This window comes from Dromiciops gliroides, chromosome 4 (assembly GCF_019393635.1).
Source record: "Dromiciops gliroides isolate mDroGli1 chromosome 4, mDroGli1.pri, whole genome shotgun sequence".
Lineage (NCBI taxonomy): Eukaryota > Metazoa > Chordata > Mammalia > Microbiotheria > Microbiotheriidae > Dromiciops > Dromiciops gliroides.
Window position 1 is genome coordinate 197,611,037 of NC_057864.1, and position 25,625 is coordinate 197,636,661.

Genomic DNA, 25,625 nt, shown 5'->3' on the forward strand with positions numbered 1-25,625 from the left:
AAAGTTGTCTAATTCTGTAATCCGAGGCCTTCACTCCTTTGTCAGGGGATGGATAGCATGTTTCACCATTAGTCCTCTGGAATCCTGGTTGGTCACGAAACTAATAAGAATTCAGCACAAAAATATTCCATCACCTTTACATATCTCAGATTCCCATTCTTTGCCATTTTGAAAAGAGCTATATGGTTTTTTGGTCCATTCTTAGACTTTATTCTCACTGCCCCCTCTCCCCATGCACGTCTTTCCCTGTTGTGTAAAATTTATTTGTTACCTATCCCTGTGTTCATGTTCCTTTAACCAGATCACATAAAAGTGAGGTTCAGGTGTCATCACCTCTACCTCCTGTTTTGTATAGGTGTCTCCTTGTGCATACTCATTATATAAGACAGTATTCCTTAACCTTCCCTTCTCTCCCCACCCCCTTACCTTATTCCCTAAACCCCTCTTCCCCTTAATTCCATTCTTATGGTCATCAAGACAGCAATACTCCCAAACCTTGTCTAATTGGATTTCCTCTCAGAACTCTGATAATGATACAGTTCAGAAGGGACACATGTATTATCTCATATTTGAAAGTTTATCCTGGTTTAGTCCTTTATCATTGTTCATTCATGTTTACCTTTTTATTCTTCTCTTCATTTCTATGTTTGAACTTCAGAATTTCTCCACAGCTCTGTTCTTTTCATCAGGAATGCTTGGAAGTCCTCTTGTTCATTAAAGATCTTCTCCCTTCCTCCCCCCCCAGCCCCACCTCATATTATACTTAGTTTTGCTGGGTAAGTTATTGCCTTTAGAATATTGTACTCCAAGTCCTCTGCTCTGTTACTGAGTGTGGCTCCTTGGTACTCAAATGCTTTGTTTATGGCTACTTAAAGTATTTTTACTTTGAGCCAGAAGCTCTAGATTTTGACTTGTTTGTGAGAATTTTCATTTTGGGATTTCTTTTCAAGGGAGTAGCCAGTGAATTCTACTTTTACTTTGACACTGGTTCTAAGTGATCTATACTATTTTCTTAGAAATTTTCTTTAAATAGGATGTCTGGGCTCCTTTTTTTGGTCATGGCATTGGTCTTGGTTCATGAATTTTTTCGCCTTATCTATTTTCTAGGTCAATTGTTTTTGCTGTAAGATACCTTAAATTTTCTTTTACCTTTTCAGTCTTTCGACTTTGTTTTAATATTCCTTGTTGCCTCATGAAGTCATTTAATCTGTTTAAATTTTTAGAGAGTTTTGTTGCTTGGGCAAGGTTTTGTGCCTCTTGTGCCAAGCTGTTAATTCCCTTTCTAATTCTCCCTTCCATAGCTCTCATTTCTTGTTCAGTTTTTCTTTAAGAATTCTAATTTTATTTATCTTTTTTTTTTAACTCTTGCTTCATCTTTTCTAGGAATTCTAGTTCAGTTTGTGCCCAAGCAGTGTTTTCCTTTGAGACATTGTAGATATTTTGGAATTATTCTCTTCTGCCTTTGTGTCTTGAATGTTCCTGCCACCATAATAGCTCAAAATTGTGTTTTTCTTTTTTTGGGTTGTGTGTTCTTCTAGCCTACTTCCTGATCTGGGACTTGATGTTAGGGTTGGGCTCTGCCACATTTCTGGAGGGAAGGTCTTGGGGTATTGATTGTTGTGTTATTCCAGGATTTTCAGGGACAGACTGAGGCCTTGTAGGCATTCATTGTTCCCAAAGGGATCTGCCCCTCTTGGTCTGAGTTCTGCAAGTTCCTAATTGGGATTTGGATTGTGAAAGAGTAGACTACTGCTAGAATCTGCCTGTTAGCCAGCTGGAAAACTCTGTTAGTTCAAAGTGTAAGAATTGTAGCCTCCCCTTCAGTATGGGTTTCCTACCTTGGTTATTCCTCTGCAGACTGGACTTGATGCTGACAGTGTGACTCTAGTCTGAGTCACACCATTATTGCTGCTGCTGCTGTTGTTGTTGTTGTTTTAAAGTATTTTATTATTTTCCAGTTACATATAAGGATAGTTTTCAACATTTGTTTTCACAGGATTTTTAGTTTTTTTTTCTCCCACCCCAAGACGGAAAGCAGTCTGATATAGGTTGTATATGTACAATCACATTAAACATATTTCTATATTAGTCATCTTGTGAAGAATCAGAGCACAAGGGAAAAACCTCAAAAAAGAAGAAAACAGTCCAGAAGTAGAAACAGTATGGGTCAATCTGTATTCATAATTCACAGTTCTTTTTTCTGGAGGTTGAGAACATTTTCTGTCATGTGTTCTTTGAAACTTTTTGGATCATTGCACTGCTGAGAAGAGCCAAGTCTGTCACCATTGTTCATCACACAGTGTTGCTATTACTGTGTTACAATGTTCTCCTGGTTCTGCTCCTCTCAGTCAGCATCAGTACATGTAAGTCCTTCCAGGTTTCTCTGAACTCCTCCTGCTCATCATTACAGCATAATAGTATTACATTACATTCATACACTACAACTTGTTTAGCCATTCCACTATTGATGGGCATTCCCTCGATTTCCAATTCTTTGCCATCACAAAGAGCTGCTATAAATATTTTTGTACATGTGGGTCCTTTTCCCTTTTCTATGGTCTCTTTGGGATACAGACCTAGCAGTGGTACCACTGGGTCAAAGGGTATGAACAGTCCCATAGCCCTTTGGGCATAGTTTCAAATTGCTCTCCAGAATGGTTGGATCAGTTCTGCTGTTGTTTTTTGTCCTTCATTCTCAAAGAGGACCATGGCATCGGGGTAATGTGATGACTTGCACTGAATTGAATTTAAGTGAGGGAGAGCTGTATAAAGTCACCAATCTCACTCTCCTCCAGAGCCATCTCAGTCCAGTGGCAAAATATATATATCAGGACTACTGGAGAGTAGTTTTTTTTTTTTTTAGGCAGTTGATTGTGATTTGTCCAGGGTCACACAGCTAGTACGTGTCTGAGGTGAGATTTGAACTCAGGTCCTCCTGAATCCAGGGTCGGTGCTCTATCCACTGAGCCACCTAGCTGCCCCTCATAATTCTCTTGCATAACTCATTTCTTTTCCCAGTTTTTCTTCTGCCTCTCTTATTTCATTTATAAAATCCTTTTTGAGATCTTTCAGGAGTTTTGGGGCCTGAAACCAATTCATATTTTTCTTTGAGGCTTCATATGTGGGCGTTTTGACATTGTTCTCTTCTTCTGTGTTTGTGTTTTGATCTTCCCCGTTGCCATAGCAGCTTTCTATGGTCAGAGTGTTTGTTTTTTTGCCCATTTTCCAGCTTATTTCATGACTTTTAATGTTGGGCTCTGCTCCTGGGTTCTGGGGGCACTGCCCCAGGCCTCTTGCACAGGGATCAGGGAGCTTGCTGGTTGCTGATTTGTGCTGGGGCTAGGGGCCTCCTGCTTGCTTGTTCAGATACCACTTGTGCTGGACTGCACTTCTGCTTTACCCAAGTGAGACAGACCTTTTCTGAAGTCCTTCTAAGTTATCTTGGACTGGCCCATTGTTTTACCCCATCCTTTTGTGGGTTCGGTCAATCCAGAATTCATTTTGAAGCGTAATATAAAGTTGTTTTGAGGGAAATTGGGGAGAGCTGGGGCAATTTCCTGCTTTTTCTCTGCCATCTTGGCCCATATCCCACTTTGTGTAGGACTTTCTCAATTCTCCTTGATGCTAGTGCCTTTTCTCTGAGATTAGCATCCATCTGCTCTGTATATATCTTGTATATACAATATATAATTATTTAATGTTGTTTCCCCCATTAGAATGTGAGTTCCTTGAGGACAGGAACAGTATTTTTGCCTTTTTTATTGTGTCCTTAATTCTTAGCACAGTGCCTAGCATATAGTAGGCTTATATAGGTGCTTATATAGTAGCATATATAGGTGCATATTGACTGACTAACAACAGCCCACTCTTATGGTTTATAAAGTGCATTCTAAATATTATTTTACTTGATCCTCACAACAATCCTGTAAGGTAGGCTATTATTACGATCCTCATTTTAGAAATGAAGAAATTTAGTTTCTGAATAGCTGATGACTTGTCCAGGGTCACACAGCTAGAAAATGTTTGAGGTAGCATTTGAATTCACTTTTTTCTGATTCCATATCTAGTATGCTATCAGCCAGCCAGGAAAGTGCAATGAGGTGCTAATAAAAGAAAGTTGTGCAGAAAGGTGAAAGCAGGGGTGTTCATTAATGTCAAATACTAAAGAAAAAATTAAAGGTAATGAAAGCTGAGAAAAGGCTGTTGATTTTTGTCTAGTAGAAGTTATTGGTGATCCGAGAGAGCAGTTTCAGTAGAGTAGAGGGGATAGAAACCAGGTTACAAAAGTTGACAACCCAGTATCAGTGAATGGAAGGAAACAGATGGGTTGCTGGCTCAAGAGGTGACAAAATCAAAGGAATATTTGGTGAGTTTGTTTATTTGTTTTGATAAAGAGGAGACCTGAATATATTTGAATTCAGAGAGAAAAAGAGATTGGAAAATACACAAGATAGTGAGGCAAGGAAGGAAGAGGAAGAAGGAACAAGTGGAGTAAGGACCTAGAAGAGGTAATCTAGGGTGGGATTGAGAACACACATTGAAGGGGTTATTTTTCCAGTGGAAGGGGCCTGTCTCTTGGGAGATTAGAAGAAAGGGAGAGGGCAGCTAGGTGGAGCAGTGGATAATGCACTAGCCTTGGATTCAGGAGGACCTGAGTTCAAATCTGGCCTCAGATACTCGATACTTACTAGCCGTGTAACCCTGGGCAAGTCACTTAATCTTCATTACCCTGCAAAGAAAGGAAGGAAGGAAGGGAGGGAGAGAGATGGCTGAAGGTACAGAGAAGTGTTGGGTTTGAAGTTTCCATAGAATAGCCTAGGTCTTTTGGTTAGAATTTTGAGGCGATTAGAAAACATTTTGAGGGAGACAAGTTCTTCATTTTACAGATACAGATAATGAGGATCAGAGATCTAATGATGTGTCCGGGGACACACAGCTGTGAGGAAGCAGTAGAGTAATCAGTAGAAGAAGATCCGTTTCAGAGCAATAGTGAGAGTCCATCTCAGGTTAGATGGTGTGATTCTGTAGTGGAGCCAGTTGGCCGGAATTCCTCATTTCCTTCCAACAATATTTGGCAGCCTGGCATTGGGGAAATCAGATAATGACGTTACCTAGGTTTGGAATGTAGTATGGCCATTAGGTCAGAATGTGAATGAGAGATTCCAGGATGCTAAGTGGGAGCACTGTGAACTGGCTGGCTTTGGAATGTAGGTGGGACATGAAGAGATGTGGAACTGGAATAAGCCTGATGCACTAGTGAGAGCATTAGGTGTGTTAGTGAGAATGGAGACTAATAAGAATTTCAGAGTCCTAAGAAGATGTGGCCGCGTGGGTCAGTGACTGGAGTGCTGTGAATGTGAAGCTCATTGGAAAGGTCCATAATGGTCCGGACTTGGTGGCACACACCTGTAATCCCACTTTACTGGGGGAGACTGAAGCGGGTGGATTGCCTGAGAGTTCTGCACAACAGTAGGGCTAAAGCCGGTCAATGCGTTCACATTGAGTCTGGCCCAAATTTGGTGAGCTCCCAGGAGCAGAGGAACACCAGGCTGCCTAAGGAAGGATGAACCTGCCCAGGTTAAGGCAGGTTAAAATTTCTGTGCTCATCATTGCTAGGATCAGGCTGTGAGTGGCCACTGCATTTTTTCTTTTCTTTTTCTTTTTTGGGGGAGGGGGGGCGGGGCAATGAGGGTTAAGCAACTTGCCCAAGGTCACACAGCTAGTGTCAAATGTCTGAGGCTGGATTTGAACTCAGGTCCTCTTGAATCCAGGGCCGGTACTTTATCTACTGTGCCACCTAGTTGCCCCAGCCACTGCATTTCTAGCCTGGGTGAGATAGGTTAGAAGACCCAGTCCCCCAACCATTACCTCTACCCCCCATCCCCACTACCTGAAAGGAAGGAAGGAAGGAAAGGAAAGAAAAGAAATATGTATGATGTGAGTCCAAGACATTTAAAGGGTCTTTAGTATTTATCCCTGTATTCTTATGCTAAGGAGAATGAAGGAGTGACTGAGAAGATAGGGCTGGATGATGCTTGAAGTCATTTTGAGGAAGGTGGGAAAATATCTTGGAGGTTGGTAGATGACTCAATGTATGTTATATTTTTTACCTGCCTACCCAAGAAAGTTACCCCATGGTCCAGACCCATTTTTCAAGAGTCTGTATCAACTGAGTAACCAACTATTTCCAATGTAAATCTTTGTTTTTTCTCATTAATATTAGCGCTACTGTAGTAAACTAACTTGATTGTGCCTGCAATTCATTGTTGTTTGTACATCTTACCATTGAGTGTGGTCAACACAGTCAACAAAGGGTTACAGTTGTGATCTTATGATCTTTCCAGTAAGATTGGGAACAACTGTTCTACCTGATCTCTTTTTTCTAATTTTGGCAGAAACAAAGGGAGAACAGCCTTGACGGAGAGTCTGGAAAAGTTTCTAATTTGCAATACCTACACAGGTAGGAGGTATTTCTGAAATTGGGGCATGGCAGGGGGTGAGGTGTGGGTGGGTTGGTTACTATGGTTAGTTTGCTACTTTTGGAAGTTTCTCTTCTAAACCTGCGCCTGGGGAACTTAAGTACTTAAAGCTACTGCTTGTGGCTTATGTCTAGTGACTAGGAAGTATTTTCAATCCTCTTCTTTCCATTCCATTTCTTTCCCTTAATACCAAGTTTCGCAACAGTGGCATTTATGTGAACTACTGAATGACCTTCACTGAGCATAACCTGAGCTGTTATATGGTGCCTTCTAGCTACCTGACTTTCATCAAGCTGTCCACTGCAATCAAGAGGAACGAAAGCATGGCAAAGGGTCTTCAGAAGGCACTGCTGCAGCAGCAGCCAGAGGATGACAGCAAGCGCTCTCCTAGGCCCCAGGACCTGATCCGCCTCTATGACATCATCCTCCAGGTGACATTTGAGCCGGGGAGGAAAGGCCCCAACCTTTGGGGCTTCTCTGGGTTTGTTGGACAGAAACAGCATGAAAGGGCCTGGCAGCAGGCAACACCTCTTACCTGGTGAGCTCCAGTCAAGCAGCAAATATTTATGAAGTACTTACTAAGTATAAGACACCATAGATCCAGAGGGAGATAAGGCATGCTCACTAACTTCCTTCACAAAGCATACATTCTCATTGGGAAGGTGGTAATTGGGACTTTAAAGTATACACAGTACTTTTCTCACCACAGCCCTGTGACTGTTATCCCAAATTACAGGTAATGAAAATGAACCTCAGAAAGGTTAAAGGTTAATAGATTTGCCCATACTTACCCAGCTGGTAAGTGTCATCTTCAGGACTCAAAGACCACTGTTCTCTCTGCCTCACCATAACATGCACATACAACAGAAGTATGTAGCATGTAGGTCCCAGGTGAAAGATAAGGGTAGCAATGCCATAGTTTGGATGAGAGGGAGATCATGTTTAGCAGAGTTGGTCAGATAACACAATTCAAATCAAGTCATTATTGTGGGCAAGGCATTGTTGAGAATACAAAGACAAACCTGGATTAGTCCTTACTCTTCAGGAACATAACATTTACTAGGGATGGGAGGAGTAATGAGGGCAAAGGAATGCTCTAAGAATATTTTGAAGAGAACATGCCAAGTGGAGGGTGACTTGGAGAAGATGGCATCTGAAGGAAAAGAAGAATAAGGGAAACGTGCTTTCCAGACATGAAGCAGAGCTTTTTCAAGTACTCCGAGGTGGGAGGAGATAGAGCTAGTTTGGCGAACAGCTTGTTGTCTGATGAGGCTAGAGCATAGGAGAATGTGAGCAGTGGCAATGTGACATAAGATCCAAGAGGTAGGCAGGGTGCACATTGTGAAGGGCCTCGAATACTAGTCTGAGGACTTTGGGTTTTATCCAGCAGAGCCTTTGGAGAGCTTCAAACAGGCCAGTCACTTAGGCATGTGCTTTAGGAAGATGATTTTGGCCAGGCATGGAGGACAGGCTGGAGAGGGGAAAGACTTGAAGCAGAACAGCTGATTAGGCCATTATAATGGTTTAGGCAAGAGGTGAGGAGGTGCTGAGTTAGGGTGGTGGCCATGGAGGTAGTGGAACAAAGGAGGCAGATTCCAGATGTGGCATTAGAATGGATGGGTTTGGATGACTATGCAGTGTTGCTGTAATCTTTGAGGTGGCAGCCTGAAGCCTTCATTTGCAGAGGGCTAACATTTTGAAGGCCATAGGATGCATGAATGAGAAAGTATGTATTAAGCATGCATTTGTGCAAAACATAATGGGAATACAAATAGAAGTGCAAGGCCTTGAGGTCTCTGCTCTTAAGGAATGTTGTTGTTCATTTGTTTTTCAGTTGTGTCTGACTCTTCGTGACCCCATTTGGGGTTTTCTTGACAAAGATACTGGAATGGTTTGCCATTTCCTTCTCCAGCTCATTTTACAGATGAGGAAACAGGCAAAAAGTGACTTGCCCAGAGTCACCCAGCTAGTAAGTGCCTGAGGCTAGATTTGAACTCAGGAAGATGAGTCTGACTCAGGCACAGCACTCTATCCACTACACCATCTAGCTGCCTCCATTCTGATAGGGAAGACAACATGTATATGAGATTTTAGCTGCAAGTCATTTAGGAAGGTCCAGTGTCCCTTAGGATGCAATGAGTGAACAGACAGTAACGTGTCCCCTTTAGTGTAATTTCCATAGATAAAATCCCATCCTTTGAACTATTTGATGGTGCTAAGGAATTTAGTGAACTTTCTTTTCTAGGTCCTCAGTAGCTATGATTGCTGAGGGGACAGGAACTGTAGCGCTAGAAAGTTGCCAGGTTTCTTTTCCTCTGAATGATGACTGAGGAGGCAGGGCTGGTGAGGGGAGTTAGGGAAGGGGGCTTACTATTCCTGAGGCTCTTGGGCTTATTACCTTGGTGGCAGTTGGTCATTAGTTGGTCTTGGTGGTCCCTCAGATGGATGGCAGGCCCCTTATCCATAAGGATTGCTCCCCTCAGTGACTGTTGGAGTCAGGTCAGTTCCTGAAAGAGATAGGAGGAGGAGTTAGTCTTGGCATAGAGAAGGGCCATCTAATCTTTTTTTTTTTAGTGAGGCAGTTGGGGTTAAATGACTTGCCCAGGGTCACACAGCTAGTAAGTGTTAAGTGTCTGAGGCCGGATTTGAACTCAGGTACTCCTGACTCCAGGGCTGGTGCTCTATCCACTGCGCCACCTAGCTGCCCCTCCATCTAATCTTCTTAAGGCTGGAGCAAAGGAAGAAAGGATAGGTCAAAAAATGTAAAGAGGTTTTGAAATGAGAGAGCATGGGATGGAATGGCTAGCCTAATTTTCACAGTAAAATAGGTCATCAGCTTACTAGGCCCTGGAGGGTGCTATTAGGTGGCTGAAGGACGAAAGAGAAAGTTTGGGGGAAAGTGCAGTGGGGAATAAGAGAGAGTCAATCAGAGATAAATCAAAGGAGGGTTGTAAAGGGCCTCAGTAGTAAGATAGATGACCTGAATTTGTAATGATTAGCAGGGTGCCATTGGCAGGGCAGGGGGGATAGGGTAGAGGGGGGTGGGACAGAGCAGATGGTAGGGATGTTTCAGGATGAGAACAATGGGAGTACCTAGGGACAAAGAATTCAAAGTAGAAAACAGTACCTTGTTGGACTGGTTAACTATAGGCTCAGTACTCGAAGGGAGGAAAGTGAAACCAGAATAGTGGTGATGGTCTGGAAGAAGAGGAAAGAATAGATGAACCAGAGATCCTGGTGAAGGTGAAAGGCAGGTTTTTTAAGGTAGTGAGAGTGTCGAAAAGAGATTTTGATCCAGGGGGCATTTCCAAATCCAGGTAATAGAAGCAGAAGATTTTTAGATGAAAGTGTTACCTTAAGTTGTCACTACTCCCATGGGAATTTAATAGGTTGATGAAGGGAGAGCACAGGACATTCAAAGACATCAGTGTATGAATATTAAAATCCACCAACATGAGGGTAGTATGGGGTAGGAAAAAAGATTGAGCTAAGTACTAAAGTAATTGAGAAATGATAGAGGGTAGCCTGCAGGGCAGTAGATGCCTACAACAAGGATCTGGACAAGGGGATCTATAGGGAAGTAATGAACATCAAAGAAGAGATTACTGGGTGATTGGGACTGGGGTGAAGATCTGGCAGGGGCAGTAGAGAGCAAGAAATATGCCAGCTTCTCCTGGCCTAGGTTTTTGGGGGCATGAGAAGAATGGTTAGTACATGAAAAGTTGGCACGGTTGAGGTGGGATTTTGAGGGGTGGGCAAGAGTGCAGAAGTTTGGCCCAGACTCATGATTTCTTTTATATTGAAACGCCAGGTGTAGAAATCTCCTCCATTGGGGAATCATATTTCTTGCCTTCTCAATGAGTTAGGGAGGAAGGGACTGAGAGAATTCGAACTAAAAATAAAAATTAATTGAATGAATGAATGAAACCAGTTACGTCCTCATTTCACTATACCACATTGCCTCTGGATTTCAGTGGGCAAATAGGTGCAAGAGAGGACATAACAGACATCTCATCACCAAATCCCACCTGAAAGGTTTTGATGAAAATAGTGATACTTAATGTAGCTGAGTCCAGATTGTTTCTTTTGTCCCTTCTACTAGTCTTCCAACAAACTCTTCTAAAAACTAAATTTGAGATCTTTTCTTTTTGAGCAGAATCTAGTGGAACTCCTTGCATTGCCTGGCTTAGAGGAGGACAAAGGTTTCAAAAAAGAGATAGGACTCAAGACACTGGTATACAAGGCTTACAGGTAACTTCAAATATCAGCCTCATGACACTTGCTTTTTATAACAAAGGAAATTAACTTCACCTCAAGAAAATTGTAGTGTTTTGTTTACAGGTAACACATGAGAATTGAAAGCACACCTCTTCCTATAAATAACCACTGCAGTGAGGGAAATTTGCCCAGTAACTAGAATCGGACATTTTAGGTTGGTTTTTTTTGGTTTTGGTTTTGGTTTTGGTTTTTTGTGGGGCAATGAGGGTTAAGTGACTTGCTGAGGGTCACACAGCTAGTAAGTGTCACATGTCTGAGATTGGATTTGAACTCAGATCCTCCTGAATCCAGGGCCAGTGCTTTATCCACTGCACCACCTAGCTGCCCCCCTAACCATTTATTTTCTTTTTTTTTTCTTTCTTTTTTTTTTTTTTTGTGGGGCAGTGGGGGTTAAGTGACTTGCCCAGGGTCACACAGCTAGTCAGTGTCAAGTGTCTGAGGCCGGATTTGAACTCAGGTACTCCTGAATCCAGGGCCGGTGCTTTATCCACTGCGCCAGCTAGCCGCCCCCCTAACCATTTATTTTCATAAGAATTTACTCCAAATGGTCTATTTTTTACCAGCAATACCATACTTTACTAAAATATTTATATATCCTCTAGTCTCTTTTTTCCTCTTTTTTCCTACTTCCAGAAAAGGAGGAAGAAGGACCGATTAGGGATATATTAAGCTTAAATTGGGAAAACAAGATTTGCAACCTTTCAGATTATTCTTGATTCTTAATTTGAGAACAGGAAGCTAACCTCTGGCTCCAAGCAAAATTGCAGTTTATTTTTACCATCCTTTGTGCTCTTCCTAAACTTCTCTTTACTTCTTCTTTTCTGTCCTTCAGATGTACCATGTCTTGTTTGTCCACAATCCCTCAAATAATCCAAAATTTCCCCTTCTAACCCCAGTCAAAACTCTCACATCCTGAAAGTTCAGCAGTACTCAACTAGTTTATTATCTGATTAAATTCATACTGAGATGTGAATGAAACTTAACTCTCTAAAGGCAGAGTTTAATACCAATGATCGTCTCTCATTAACATCATCTGTTGAGAAAGGTGGCTATCCTGAAGAGGTCCAGTTAACAGTATTTTTGATTGGGAGAAAGGAATGTACCTGTACTACTTGTGTACTCCAGAGGACCACCCTCTTTTCCTTGTTCAGCCAAAAATTAAAATGCATGGAATCAGTGTTATAGATATTATTCAAGTACTTCCCAAGTACATAGGGGTCAGGGCAGCAAACTTAAATATTTGACAACTAGAGACCCTTTTTTATAATCCTTGTTCTGATACAAGAACACTTGTTAACTTTGGTTAAAATTTAGTCTGAATAATTGGGGAAACTATGGACTTAAGTACACATCACTTTAGATTTCCTGTGATTTGTGTCCCACCAGGTGTTTCTTCATTGCTCAATCTTACGTGCTGGTGAAGAAATGGAGTGAAGCCCTTGTCCTGTACGACCGAGTCCTAAAATATGCCGGTGAAGTGCAGTCTCAAGCAGGAGCCTCCCAGAACAGCCTAAAGGTCAGAGCTAGCCTCCTCTCCTGGTTTCTAAGAGAAATGAGAGGGGCAGCTAGTTAAGTTATTGGCCTGTGATCACACAACTAGTGTCTGAAGTCAGAGTTGAACTCAGGTTGTCCTGACTCCAGGCCCAACACTCTACTACTGTGCAGTATAGCTGCCCCAAGTGCTAGGGGCAAAGTAATTGGGCTCCTTTTTTAAGCTGGACTTGAAAAGTAACCCAAAGATCACTAAGCCCTTGTGGGCTAGAGACTTGTGACCCAGTGGCAGAGCTGTTCCTGGGCTTCCAGAGGAGCTGGGGTTGTAGAAGGGAAAGTCCATTCTTTTGATTAAAATCATACCAGGTACAGTGGTCTGAAAACTTTACTGCTGGGTGTGAGGAGATTGGTTGTTTGGGGGCCTTTGAAACAATGAAAAATTCGACTTGGTTTGTGAAAGTGAATATAATGTTCTGCTGCCGCACAGAGGTGATTATGATGTTCTTACAGTACATTATATAATAGCTCCCTAGGCAAGTCATTTGTGTGTACCAAGAGTCACACTTAGTGCTGAGTAGCAAACAAAAACATGGTATATAGCTATAGGTAGAAATAGAGAATATGGTTTCTATTTTCAACAAGTTCACTTTTGTTAAACTGTTTTTGAACTTTAAAGGACAGTCTATAATATGTTAAATTTGTGGTACATACTAGTAAGAGTCAAGTGTGGGCTGAAGTAGGGAAGACTTCTTAGAGGAAATGGGGCTTTGGAGGTGTCAGCTGTGGACAGAAGGAGACAGATGGGAATAGTTGTGATGTATCTAGAAAGGAGATTGGCCTAGCTAGAGAGTAGAGGAGTAATAGGAGATAATATTAGAGAGAGAAAATGGGCTTTCCATGCCAGGTAGAGCAATTTAAACATATAATGCCCCTGATTAAGAATTTGTACTGTTTGCTGATTGTCTTTTGAACCACATTAAAAGTAGTGTTCCAGGAAGGCTAATCTGGCAATAGTTTATATAGAGTATGCTAGAAAAAGGTGGTGGGAAATTTGGGATTTGGGATTTGGGAATGGGAAGCATAACTGGGGACAGTTTAATGTGTTGGCTTTACTCCAGGTCTCATTAGATCCTTCCTATTTCTACAACCAAAAGAAGTGAGACAGAAAGAAAAATCCTATTGAATTGCCCTCTTCATATGAAAGAGATTGAAATTGCTTGTATATAGGAACAGAGAGTAAAGTTCTTTGAAGAAATTAAATGAAAAAAAATTAAATGATATTCTAAGTAATGCCCATTCTGATTTGTTTTCTCCACCATACTATAGTATTTTGTTTCACTAACCCACTTCTCATCATGGACTGATGTTTTTCAAAATGTTATAGGAACTACCTGATGTCCAGGAACTGATTACTCAGGTGAAATCAGAAAAATACTCTCTACAGGCAGCTGCTATCTTAGGTAAGCTTCATACTTCTCATAGATTGTATTACAAAGTCTACTCGACTTTTCTCCAAAGTGTGTCATCATTGCCTCCTTGTTCTTCCTCTAAGCTGCTTTTAGAAGGTGATAACATATAGCTTAAGAATTTCTCACTGGTGATTCTTTGAAACCATTTGAATGTCCTAACTCTTGACTCTTCCCTGTTGAGCACTAAACCAGATGATCTAAAACAATGTTTTTAAGCTTTGTGTGTGTGTGTCATAGACCCCTTCTCAGAATAATGCTTTTAACTGGATAAAGTAAACAGCAGCAGCAGTAGTAGTAGTAGTAGTAGTAGTAGTAGTAGTAGTAGTAGTAGTAATAGTAATAATAATAGTAATAAATGTATATAACCTTTCTATATTACCTCATTTGATCCTTGCAGCAACCCTGGGAGGCCGGTGCTGTTGTTATTATTAAGCTATTATTAAACTAAAGCCAACAGCAGTTAAGTAACTTGCCTAGGGTCAAAGAGCTAGTGAGTGGCTGAGGTCTTTCTGACTGCAAGTCCAACACTCCAAGCACTGTATACCTAGTTGCCTCAAGACACAAAGAAAACTACTTGACACAAACTAGCTGTGTGACCCTGGGCAAGTCACTTAACCCCCATTGCCTTGCCCCCCCCCCCAAAAAAAAAAAAGATACAAAGAAAACTAATTATATTGAAACACAGTTATCAAAATATTTAAGAAATCAAAACAAAAAACCAATCCTGGACCCTAAGCTAAGAACCCCTAATTTAGAAGGATGAGGAGAGAGAAGTTGTTATGCTGGTTCGTCTCATTCATTTAACAAACATTTATTAAGCTACTTGTTTTGTTAGTGTCACACCCTGACCCAGGCTGTTCCCACCAATTCGCACTTGCAAGTTAGGTTTCCAGAAGGACAACTGCTATCTCAGGCATTCTGTGGTTCTATACTCCTCAAACCAGAACTCACAAACTTATACCAGTAAGCCAACCAGGAAATGCTATTAGTTCAAAGCAAAGGCATTCACTAAGATGACATAGTAGGAAGAGTACCTACAAAATATCCCCCCTTCCTCCTGTAACCCTGGAGTTTTCTGTCCCACTGATACACAGCCTCTGGGAAGACTGGACACAAACATAGAGAGCAGGGGTAGTGAGGTAGACTTATAGGGAACACATGGCCAAGGCGACTCCCATCTCTTGTACTGCCATTTCTCTTCTGATGTAGTTCTCAAGCTGCTTCCCTCTGGTTTTAGTGGCTCAGTTGGGCTTCTTGGGTCTGCTTCTATCTGCAGCTTGGCTGTTGACTCCTTGGACCAGTTCTTTCTTGAATCCGTAGTCAACTCTCTTCTCTGCTGCCAGAAATCTCAGCCTTTGAAGCCACTTTCTGCCCGGAATGCTGCCTTTCTATATTAAGTTTATCTCTCTGCTCCATGCCTTGAATTGATGGCTCTCAGAACTGTTAAGACTGTCTTCAGAAGGGTTTAGCAGGTTTGGCTTTTTCAAGGCCTCTAAGAGTATAGCCAATCATCTTCCAGCTAATGACCAGCTACCTGCCTTCCAGTGGTTCAGAAAATTCCTTCAGGACACACAGACATGTTTTTGAACTTGGTTAACAGATTAACTACTGGTTGTTACCTTTTCTAAGTGCCCCTACTTTGTGAATTCAGCTAGTTGGAAGGAGGGGGGTGGGCTAGGGAACCAAATCCCTCCCACTACATTTGGATATGGAAGAGAAACAAAGATAAGCCTGATACTGCTTTTCAAAGAAATGCTAGTTTCCTTTGTGCTAAATATATTTTCAAGTTTTTTCTTTATCTGTCCCCGAAGTAGAGCAAGGTTCTAGGATACCAAAGGCTTATTGCCTTGGTCACATGTGTTCCCTACATGTGTGCCTTACTATCAGAAGTTGGGCCAACACTTCCCATGCAGTAGATAGCCTCTTATCTCAGGATTTAGGACTATAAGTTGTCTTAGTTCATATGACACATAAATGCCTTGGGTCTGTCTTGTATGTATAACCTGTGCACTTTAAAGTTTTATTGTTCCCTCTGAATCTTACAGATACAAATGACCCCCATGAAACAGAATGTCCTTCCCAAGTCAAGGACAATAAGGTAAGTCTAGGCTTTGATACTCTGGGAAGAACAAGAGTCCAGACTTATGAGACTAACTAGTTACTAAGCAGTACTAGGATGTGAGATATCATTTTGTCACCCTTCATCAAAAGCCTTGAAATGTCATTTCTATAATGCACATTTATTAAGTCTCTAGGTCAGCGGTCTCTACACTTTTTTGATTGTGTATACTTAACAGTAAAAAATTTATGAGCATGCACTTCCAATATATACATCTTTGTTTATAAATTATATACCTCTACTAACATACATTGTAAGACATAAAGATAGAAATTAAAGGGGGTGTGATGAAGAGCAAATAAATATATTTTTAAAATTTCTTTTATCAGCACAGAAACTTATTTTTTTAAATATTAATATTTATTGACATTTTGTTCATTATTACTTAATTGATATTATAGTGAGCAATGCTATTGCCTCATTTTTGGGAAATCTATGTATTTGTAAAATCTTCATGTTTTTCTGGGGAATAGGATGAACTTGTAAATATTACTCAGTTAATTTGATTGTTGTATTCATCATGAGAGTGAGCTGTTTGGTTTTTTTTAATTGAAAGATAATACAGTGCCTGGCACATAGTAGTTGCTTAATGTTTATTGGTTGATTCATTGAATATAGTCAGTGAACAGAACAGGTTTTACATTTCTCCCTGTGTAGAAATTCCCCTCACACATTGCAAAAACAGCAAGCAAAAGCAATGTGTCTTCTCATTTCAACTCAGCAGAAAGTTTGCAGTACGAATCTGTTTTCTTTACATAATTCTGCTTAATGGACAATGTCATTCCCTAATTTCCTATCCATTTTTGGATATTTCAGTTGTGTTTTTGTTTGAGTGTGAAGGCCAGTGTAACTGGGCTGTAGAGATTTGGCAGTTGCTCAGCTGTGTGGGGTGAATGAAAGTGAGGAGGCTTGAATGACACCAAGGATGTGAACCTATATGACTAAAAGAACAGTGATACCTTCAATAGAAATAGGAAATGGGAAAGTTTGGGAGAGAGGTAGGTTTTCAGGAAAGATAATGTAATGAGATCTACAGTGTTGATCATAACCCAGCCATGTCTGTTTATACTTTCAAATCACCTTGTACTGCCCCAAAGCACAAAGCCTGCCAAAGGCTATAAATGTGATATAGGGGGACAGGGAGAGGGAATTCTGGGTGGAGGAAGGAATTTACCAAATGGCAGCTGAATAGGGTCATGGATAAGCTATAAATGACCCTCTATTTCACAGAAGGGGAGTGGCTGGCTGATGGTACAGTAGAGGGAAGAAGTGGAGTTGGGTGATAATTGGTGAAGGTTAGATAGGATTGGATTGACTGCTATGGGCAGGGTTGGATATAAACCATCTTTGCCCCCTGAATGGTTTTTCAGACCTCTCGATTTCATGCCAGGGCCCTCACTTTGAACACCATTGCTTTAGACTAGTTAAAAATGGGATGCTATTCATAATAACACCTAGCATTTAATTTTTGTTTGATTTTCAGCCTCTTGTTGAACGTTTTGACACTTTTTACCTGGATCCTTCTCTCGTCAGCAAGCAAGCCAACCTCGTTCACTTCCCACCAGGCTTCAAACCCATCCCTTGCAAGCCCTTGTTCTTTGATCTGGCCCTCAACCATGTGGCTTTCCCACCCCTAGAAGACAAGGTGGAACAGAAGACCAAGAGTGGCCTAACTGGATATATTAAGGGCATTTTTGGATTCAGGAGCTAATTGATCTTCTACAGTGGGGGATTTAGATTCTTACTCTGTATTGTAAGAAAGCTTCAGAATATTAAATTCAGGTCTGAAATTGCCCAGGGTGGGGGTCTTAACATCTTCCCTATGTCCTGTGTGTATGCACTCGCATACTTAACCATTGTGTTAGAGGGAAACCATGCTCTTTTCCTGATCAATGTGTGTGTTTATTCTGTCTCCCCTAAGACCTGGGTAGGGGGCAATGCCATTCTGTCCCGTGAAACTCTTGGAACTTATATTTCAATCAGCATTGCATTCAGGGAGAGTACATACCAGTCATGGACCACACCTAGAATCATATTTTTCCCATCAGTAAAATGGATTTTCAGCCAACCTGTCCTTCCTATGGGGATAATTGTTGAGCATCTAGACTCCTTGGATGACGTTTATCATTACTATGAAAATGTATAAAATGTTGGTCCTGCCTTACTTCTTACCCCCAACTCAGTTATAAAGAGCTGTAGCATAAGAAAGGATCTTTATTTTTAAAGGAAATATGTTCTGAAATGATGAAACCAAACCTTGTATTAAAAGGCAAGGGTAGTAGACACCATAATACATTTTTATATAACCTAATTTAATGTTTAGTGGTATCTTCCTAAGTTTAAACCTTGCTACTACCTTGATTTTTCCTTTCAGGGTGACATCCTGTTGTGTGTGCACCCTATCAAGGCCTACCTGGTAATTTTGCTATTGACGATGCTAGATAAGGATACATTAGAGGAGCCATCTTTAAAAAGAAAAATTCTATCTTGACATTTCTAGAGTCAACTTACTCTTGTACATGTCAGTGTTCTTCCTTACCCTTCCATTTTACAATGGAGTTTCTTGCCTTGTCCATTTCAACACTCACACCAGACTTTCTCCTTTACCTCTTAATGTGACAGTAAGTTGCTCTGAATGGAATTTTATTGTCAAAAAGATTAGAATTTTTAATGAGGCAATGGGAAGAGCTTGTGCTACTATATTTAGTATTAAAGACAGTCAAGAAAATGGATTTCGCCCAGGAGCATTCTCTCCACATAGCCTAGTCAGCCTTTCACGTAGTGTCACTGGACAAGAGGCTATAAGACAGCCAGATTTAAATATATGTACATCTCCTGATCATCGGATGCAATCAAGTTGTTCCTATGGTTGGCTTTGTTGTGGATGGATTCAGGATGAGCATTCTGCACAGAGCTGCTCAGATTGATCTCTGGACTGTTTTATACAATGACATTTTAGAAACCAAACAAAATGCTTCCACTGGGAAAGGAAGTGGGGAATGAAATTTTCTGGTATTATGAATTTGACATGCACTTTGTCCTAAGTGGGTGATTTTCATGTTCCTTTGATCCATTGCCTTCTGACCACTCTGGTACCATCAACAGTAGGGTTTGACCCACCAAGAACCTTCTGTCTCCCAAAGTGGGGAGAAGAGTGGAGGTTGGGGGGAAGAGAAACAATCCAGTCTCCGTTTATATTTTTAAAACATATGCCTAGATCTACTGGTGTTAATTTTCATTTTAATCTATGAGATGTATAGTTTGGGTGAAGGGGAACAGGGTTCCCCAAGCAAGCAAGATTTAATCTGAAGGAGCAGATGTTAGCTGCTGTCTTTTTATTTTAATTTATCAAGTAATGAAATTTTAAACACATCATTTTGGGAAGGTAATGATTTATCCCAATCTGTCTTTCTTAATGCCTGTTTGTTCTGTTTAGGAAAATGTTGAGTTGAGTCAGCTGATGGATTGGCCCAGCCCCTCTCTGCTGTGCCTCCTGGCTTTTTCCTCCTTTCATGTACATTGTTTTGATGTTCTGTCTCTTTTTCCAGTTTTACATTAAATCAAGTGAGAGTTCTTTGTTTCCCTGTTTAAAATAAAACATTGATCTGGCTGAGTTCCTGGTTGCCCAGTGGGGCACCTGTCCTTTTCTCCATTGGCTGTGAAGCACCAGATGGTCCAGCCTCCAGCAACTGTTGGGGACAAGAGCTACTTGGATACTTCAACTTTTGAGTTTCATATCTTAAGATCACAGCTTAGTATCAAGGCCTTCAAGTAAATAGCATCATACCCCAACTTGAAGGTTCTATCTGTCCTCTTGAAAATTGATGACCGGGGCAGCTAGGTGGTGCAGTGGATAAAGCACCGGCCCTGGATTCAGTAGTACCTGAGTTCAAATCCGGCCTCAGACACTTGACACTTATTAGTTGTGTGACCCTGGTCAAGTCACTTAACCCTCATTGCCCAGCCTAAAAATAAAAAGAAAGAAAATTGATGACCATTAGTCTCCCTGAAAAGAAAACTACCTCAGGTTTGGCCTGCTCACTTTATTAACTTCGTGTTTTTTCCCATTCAGATATGAATTTCTTGCATCTTTATTATCACTAAATTTTATTTATAAAACACTTGAGGGGCAGCTAGGTGGCACAGTGGATAAAGCACCAACCCTAGAGTTAGCAAGACCTGAGTTCAAATGTGGCCTCAAACCCTTAGTAGCTGTGACCTTGGGCAAATCACTCAACCCTGATTGCCTCCAAAAAAAAAAAAGGTTTAAAAAAACAGCTGATTGATATGTTTCTCTATAGGATATTAACAAATTCAATACAATGAACATTAATTTGGAAAGCTTGAAATACCAGAGACCTAAGAAAATATCCAAAAATAGAAAACTCATGTACTGGAATAAAAGAGGAATAAAAACCAGATTCCTCTCTAAAATGTTATCAGAACAAAAGAATGTATTGGGGGGGGGGGCAGGGGGAGCAGCTAGGTGGCCCAGTGGATAAAGCACTAGTTAGGGAGTTAGGAAGACCCGAGTTCAGATGTGGCCTCAGACACTTAGTAGCTGTATTGACCCTGGGCAAGTCACAACCCTCAATGCCCTGGGGAGGGAAAAAAAATATTGGGAACTTCCACAGTCCCTCCCATGGAAACAGGAAAAAACTAGGCTGTCAGTCTCTAAGAAGCCTTTTTGCTACTTGGGAGACCATATTTGTTCAGCGCACATATGGATGGGTTTCATTTCAATCAGTGAAAGACATGAAAACTGATTATCATTGCCAGTATGTTGAGTGCTGAGGTGCCCGGCCAAACACTACTAGGGGCTAATGGGTCTAGAGGTCTGGATTACACATGTTCCCAGATCCTAAGTAGATGAAAGTAAAGACTAAACAGATCTAAAATGTAATGATTATGGGGAGAGAAAGTTAATCTAATATCAGATACTGATGTGATTATCATGGGAACTTTATTTTCCTTGATATTATTAAGCTGTTGAGAATTACTATAATCAGTTTCTCAGATGCCATCAATGAAGTGGTTTTGCTTCTCATCAGTTGTCCCATGTTGTGACAAACTGGTTGTGATTCTGCAGAATGTTGTCTCTGTTTCAAAACAGATGGCTTTATTCAACTCCATTAACTTAATACCAGTTCTCCTGCCCCAGAAGTCTAGGCTTGATGACCATAATTTAAAAGTAGGCCATGTTGCCTTTGGAGGTCTCTGGCAAGAAGCAGTGCTTCTAGGAGAGCACCAGATAAGTCCATGGAACTAAGCATAGTTAACCATTTTTTCTGTTTGGCAGGGGTGGGCTACAGCAAACAAAGGTATTTAGTCTTGAAGCTGTATTTAGTCTTGAAGCTAAATTGCAAGGGCAGCTAGATGGCGCAGTGGATAGAGCACCGGCCCTGGATTCAGGAGTACCTGAGTTCAAATCCGGCCTCAGACACTTAACACTTACTAGCTGTGTGACCCTGGGCAAGTCACTTAACCCCAATTGCCTTACTAAAAAAAAAAAAAAAAAGAAGAAGCTAAATTGCCCCTTTTCCGGGGCAGCTAGGTGGCACAGTGGATAAAGCACCGGCCCTGGATTCAGGAGTACCTGAGTTCAAATCCGGCCTCAGACACTTGACACTTACTAGCTGTGACCCTGGGGAAGTCACTTAACCCTCATTGCTCCGAAAAAAAAATAATTTTTTTTTAATTTAATAATAAGTTGCCCCTTTTCCTATGTATCCCATTTGTACCTAAGAAGTTCTACCCTTCTGATAGTCACTAGAAAACTTCAGATGATTCATTTGTGCTGTTCTACCAAGTTTTAATTAGGCAAAAAAAAAAAAATTCCCCCCAGTGTAGAGCCCTCTGGTTGGTTCTCCCTCTCAGCTCTGACCTTGGGTCTAGCCCTAATTGTTGGACTTGTGAATTTAGAAAGGTGAGAAGAGGTTGCTAATTAGTTTCCATGCTCTTGATCTGCCTTTCTGCACCCTAAATCTCTGGCTCTCTGGCCAAGGGTCATCCCTGCCCTCAAGTAGTTTCCCTTGCCTTCCCGTCCTCCTCACCAGGGGAAGGAGCTACAGTATAAGTGATTGCCCATTAGGTCCCAGACTATTCTGAATGAGACCATTTGAATAACTTGCTAAGTTCAGCTGGCTCCCCCTCTAATATATCTTAATTATGTTCAAAATGTCTAGTTAAGATTCCTAGAAATGACAGGTCAGGTAGGCCCTAAGAAGAAAAACATTGAATTTCCTACTGCCCTTCTTCTGCTAAAGCTGAGGAGGAAAAAGGAGGGTTTTTCTTTTAGGGTTTTGTTGTTTATTTTAGCATAAATCTTATTTAATCTACTCTGACTTTGCTCTCAAACCTTGCCTACTTTAAATTTTTTCACTCCTTGTCTTAGGGCTTTATGAGCTTAAATTCCCCCCCCCATCTCAAACAGGATTAAATTGGAGGTAATGCGATTTACTGATATGATTATTGGCAGACCTCTCTCTACTTCTAGTGAAAGAGGGAAACTAGCGATTTGACTTTTGCATCATCAAGTTTTCAGATACAGGACCTTCAGCCTTTGCCCTTCAAGACAGAGTGGGAAGGAGGCCAGGACAGAGGCCCCTCGACCTTGGAAGTTTGATCCGTTTTGTCTTTAACAGCTTTGGGATAACCATAGGCACTAGTAATCCTAGTGGCAATGGTAATAGGATAGGCCTAGCTAGAGAGCAGGCTTATGAAATTGCCTTAGCTGGGCTACAGTCCTCACTGAGGCTTAGAAAAATGTGATTTTCCTTAGAATTTTGGGACAAATACTATAAACTTGGCAGGCTTGAAATGTGCCCTTTCTTAGGGATGAGGGAGAGAAGCATAGTTTAAACAGGGTACAGGAAAACTTTAGGAGCCCACCTCTGATAAGTTCTGGTTTTCACTTGTAGTATGTATGCTACAGGTGGCTTTTGTGCAAGCCACTTATGGTGCAATAATGCCAGGAGAATGAATAGTGACTCATTCCCGCAGAAGGTCCCGTCTGGGTATTCATGCTCGATTTTGGTGGGAGGAGGAAGTAGCACCTCCCTCAACCCAGTGAAAAGACAACATGCTTGTAGCATAGCAGACTAGCCACCAGGCCTTCCCTTTCTCCCTTTCCCGGCTGGTTTGCCTCCCCGTTCCCAATGTCTAGTTGGGTTTAGATCCCTGTGTGAGATTAAAAGGTGCCGAGCAACAAGACTGTTTTCCCAGTTCTTGATGTTTAAGCTGGTGGAGAAACCACAGTGTCTTAGCTTTTGTTCTCTGGTTTTCCCAGGGCAGTACTTCCAGATTTCCCTATACTACTTTCCTGTCTAGGCCCAGAGCCAACCAACATTCCAAAGTTATCCTCCCCAAAGCTGCCTTGCAGATTCTTCTTGACTGCTCCAGGGAGGTGACGCCCAATTAACTAACTCCTACCTGGCAACAAATGGCTTATTTTTCTCTAGTTTTAAAAATTATTTTTAAAATTCAACAAATATTTGTTTTCTCTTTCACCATCCCTCCTCCCACCAAAAAAAAACCGGGGGTGGGGGCGGTACTTCTTATAACAAAAATGCATAGTCAAGCAAAACAAATACCCACATTGGCCATATCCAAAATTGTTTTCTCCTTCTGTATACTGAGTCCATCATCTCCCTGTCAGGAGATGGGTAGCATGCTTTATCATCCGTCCTCTGAAATCATGGTCATGGCATTGATGGGGGTTTTTAAGTCTTTCAAAAGTTTTATCTTTACAATATGATTTCAAACACATTATTCTGGTTTTGCTCACTTTGCATCAGTGCTTACAAGCCTTCCAGATTGCTCTTAAACCATCCCATTTGTGATTTCTCACAGCACAGTGTTGTTACAATATTGACATAATTGGGGGAAGCTAGATGGTGCAGTGGATAAATCACTGGCCCTAGATTCAGGAGGACCTGAGTTCAAATCCGGCTCAGACACTTGAATCTAGCTGTGTGACCCTGGGCAAGTCACTTAACCCCAATTGCCTCACCAAAAAAACCAAAACATAATTGATTGTCAGTCCCCATTTGATGATGGGCACCCCCTTGGTTTCTAGTCTCTGCTACCACAAATACAGCTTCCATAGGTATTTTTGTATACATGGGCCTATTTCCTCTATTTAATCTCTTCAGGATATAAGCCTAGTAATGAATGGTATTGCCAGGTCAACTATGCTTTGATGGCATAGTTCCAAATTGCTTTCTAGAATAGCTGGGCCAATTCACAAGTCCACGAATTGTGCACTAATGAGCCTCTTTTCCCACAGCTGTTCCAACATGTTACATTTTCCTCTTTTGTCGACTTTGCCAGTATGATGGGTGAGATGGGACCACAGGGTCACTGAGTTAATTTGTATTTCTTTAACTATTAGTGATTTGAAGCATTTGGGGGAGGAGGGGGAGGCAATGAGGGTTAAGTGACTTTCCCAGGGTCACACAGCTAGTAATCGTCAAGTGTCTGAGGCCAGATTTGAACTCAGGTCCTCCTGAATCCAGGGCTGGTGCTCTATCCACTGTGCCACCTAGCTGCCCCTTTTTAAATTTTTTTTGGGGGGGGTGGGGAATGAAGCATTCTTAAATAGTAAATTGGTTGTTTTCCCAAACCCTTTGGGTCATCTAGAGAACCTCCTTCCTTCAAAGCCACCTCGGAGCTCCCATACTTTGTGGTCCAGTGTGCTCAAAGAGCAGGCACCTTTAAGGGTTCAGAGGAAATAATCTTTGAGGGAATTGCATGGTCATTAGCAACCTTTGTACCTACATAGAGGGTAATTTTCCTGACATGGCAATAGTCACATGTTGACACCATGTTAAAGGTTACCGTCATTTATGAGAATTCTAGAAGCTTGGTACTTCTCTGCTACTGTGGCAAAAGCAGTATTTACCTTGGTCAGCTATCAATTTCCTGGGAAGAATAATGAAATGTGAATGGAACCATTTCTCTTCAGCAAGGCTTTACAAAGAAAGGGAACAAAGATCAACCTTCGTATTAGATCGAATCTGTTTCACCTCTGTGCCCTTTCTTCAGAGAAAGCCAGTACTCAGTCACTAACACACTTCTGCCCCCTCTCCAATTTCTGCTCAGGACCTGGGTTAGGGAGGAAGAAGTGTCTGTCTGAGGTTGACTGACCCAGGGAGAGGCCTCCACCAAGGCAAAAAAGGCAATGTCTGGGTTCCACTGGGGAATAACCTCCACTGAGGCCAGATTTGAACTGTGTGGATGAGTCTGAAAGTGAGTTGGCAGAGTAGTGCTGGTGGAATACAAACCCTCATATCACAAATAAACTGTATGGAGCAAACTGCCTCAGTTTACCCAAATAACTCGAGGAGACCACCAAGTCAAGCAGAGACAGATTTATTACATCCTCATGAGGACGGGCAAAACCCAATTACACATTGAAGTCTTGCAAAGATATGCCCAATCCTCTAGGTTTTTATAGTAATCTTGAAAAGGACTGTCCCCACGTACACCTAGGGTGGATGAGCTCACAATCTAACATCCAATCCTGTCTCACCCAGGGTGCGTATGGAGACATGCATACGTGTTCCAGGGACAAGGGGGAAAAGGGGAGGGGGAACAAGGTCAAACCAAAGGATAAGGAAACAGGGGAGTGAGAGTCAGATGTTTCGCATCTCACAGTTCCCACTGACTCCCCTCTCCAGGCCCCTGTCTCTAAAGATAAGGATGACAGGGTTAAAATTTATCTTCGGCTATGTTGGGAAGAAAAGAATAATCCATTGTTGGGACCCCAGGGCCAAGGGGATTCTGCTC

The 25,625-nt window shown here is 41.5% G+C and overlaps 1 protein-coding gene across 3 annotated transcripts in view; it reads left to right on the forward strand.

Moving 5' to 3' along the window:
- The window catches only part of SRP68 (signal recognition particle 68), a 60,278-nt gene extending 40,828 nt beyond the window's left edge, over positions 1-19,450 (forward strand). For 2 of the 3 annotated variants that reach the window (XM_044001651.1, XM_044001653.1), the window contains exons 10-16: positions 6,396-6,460; positions 6,754-6,910; positions 10,636-10,730; positions 12,144-12,273; positions 13,633-13,708; positions 15,763-15,815; positions 17,320-19,450. In XM_044001651.1, the coding sequence (XP_043857586.1) occupies positions 6,396-6,460; positions 6,754-6,910; positions 10,636-10,730; positions 12,144-12,273; positions 13,633-13,708; positions 15,763-15,815; positions 17,320-17,547 (804 nt within the window). In that variant the 3' untranslated portion in view covers positions 17,548-19,450. Of the gene's footprint in view, positions 1-6,395; positions 6,461-6,753; positions 6,911-10,635; positions 10,731-12,143; positions 12,274-13,632; positions 13,709-14,993; positions 15,284-15,762; positions 15,816-17,319 lie in introns of those variants that run through there. The other variant, XM_044001652.1, reaches the window with a different exon arrangement.
- The last annotated feature ends 6,175 nt before the right edge of the window (positions 19,451-25,625 follow it).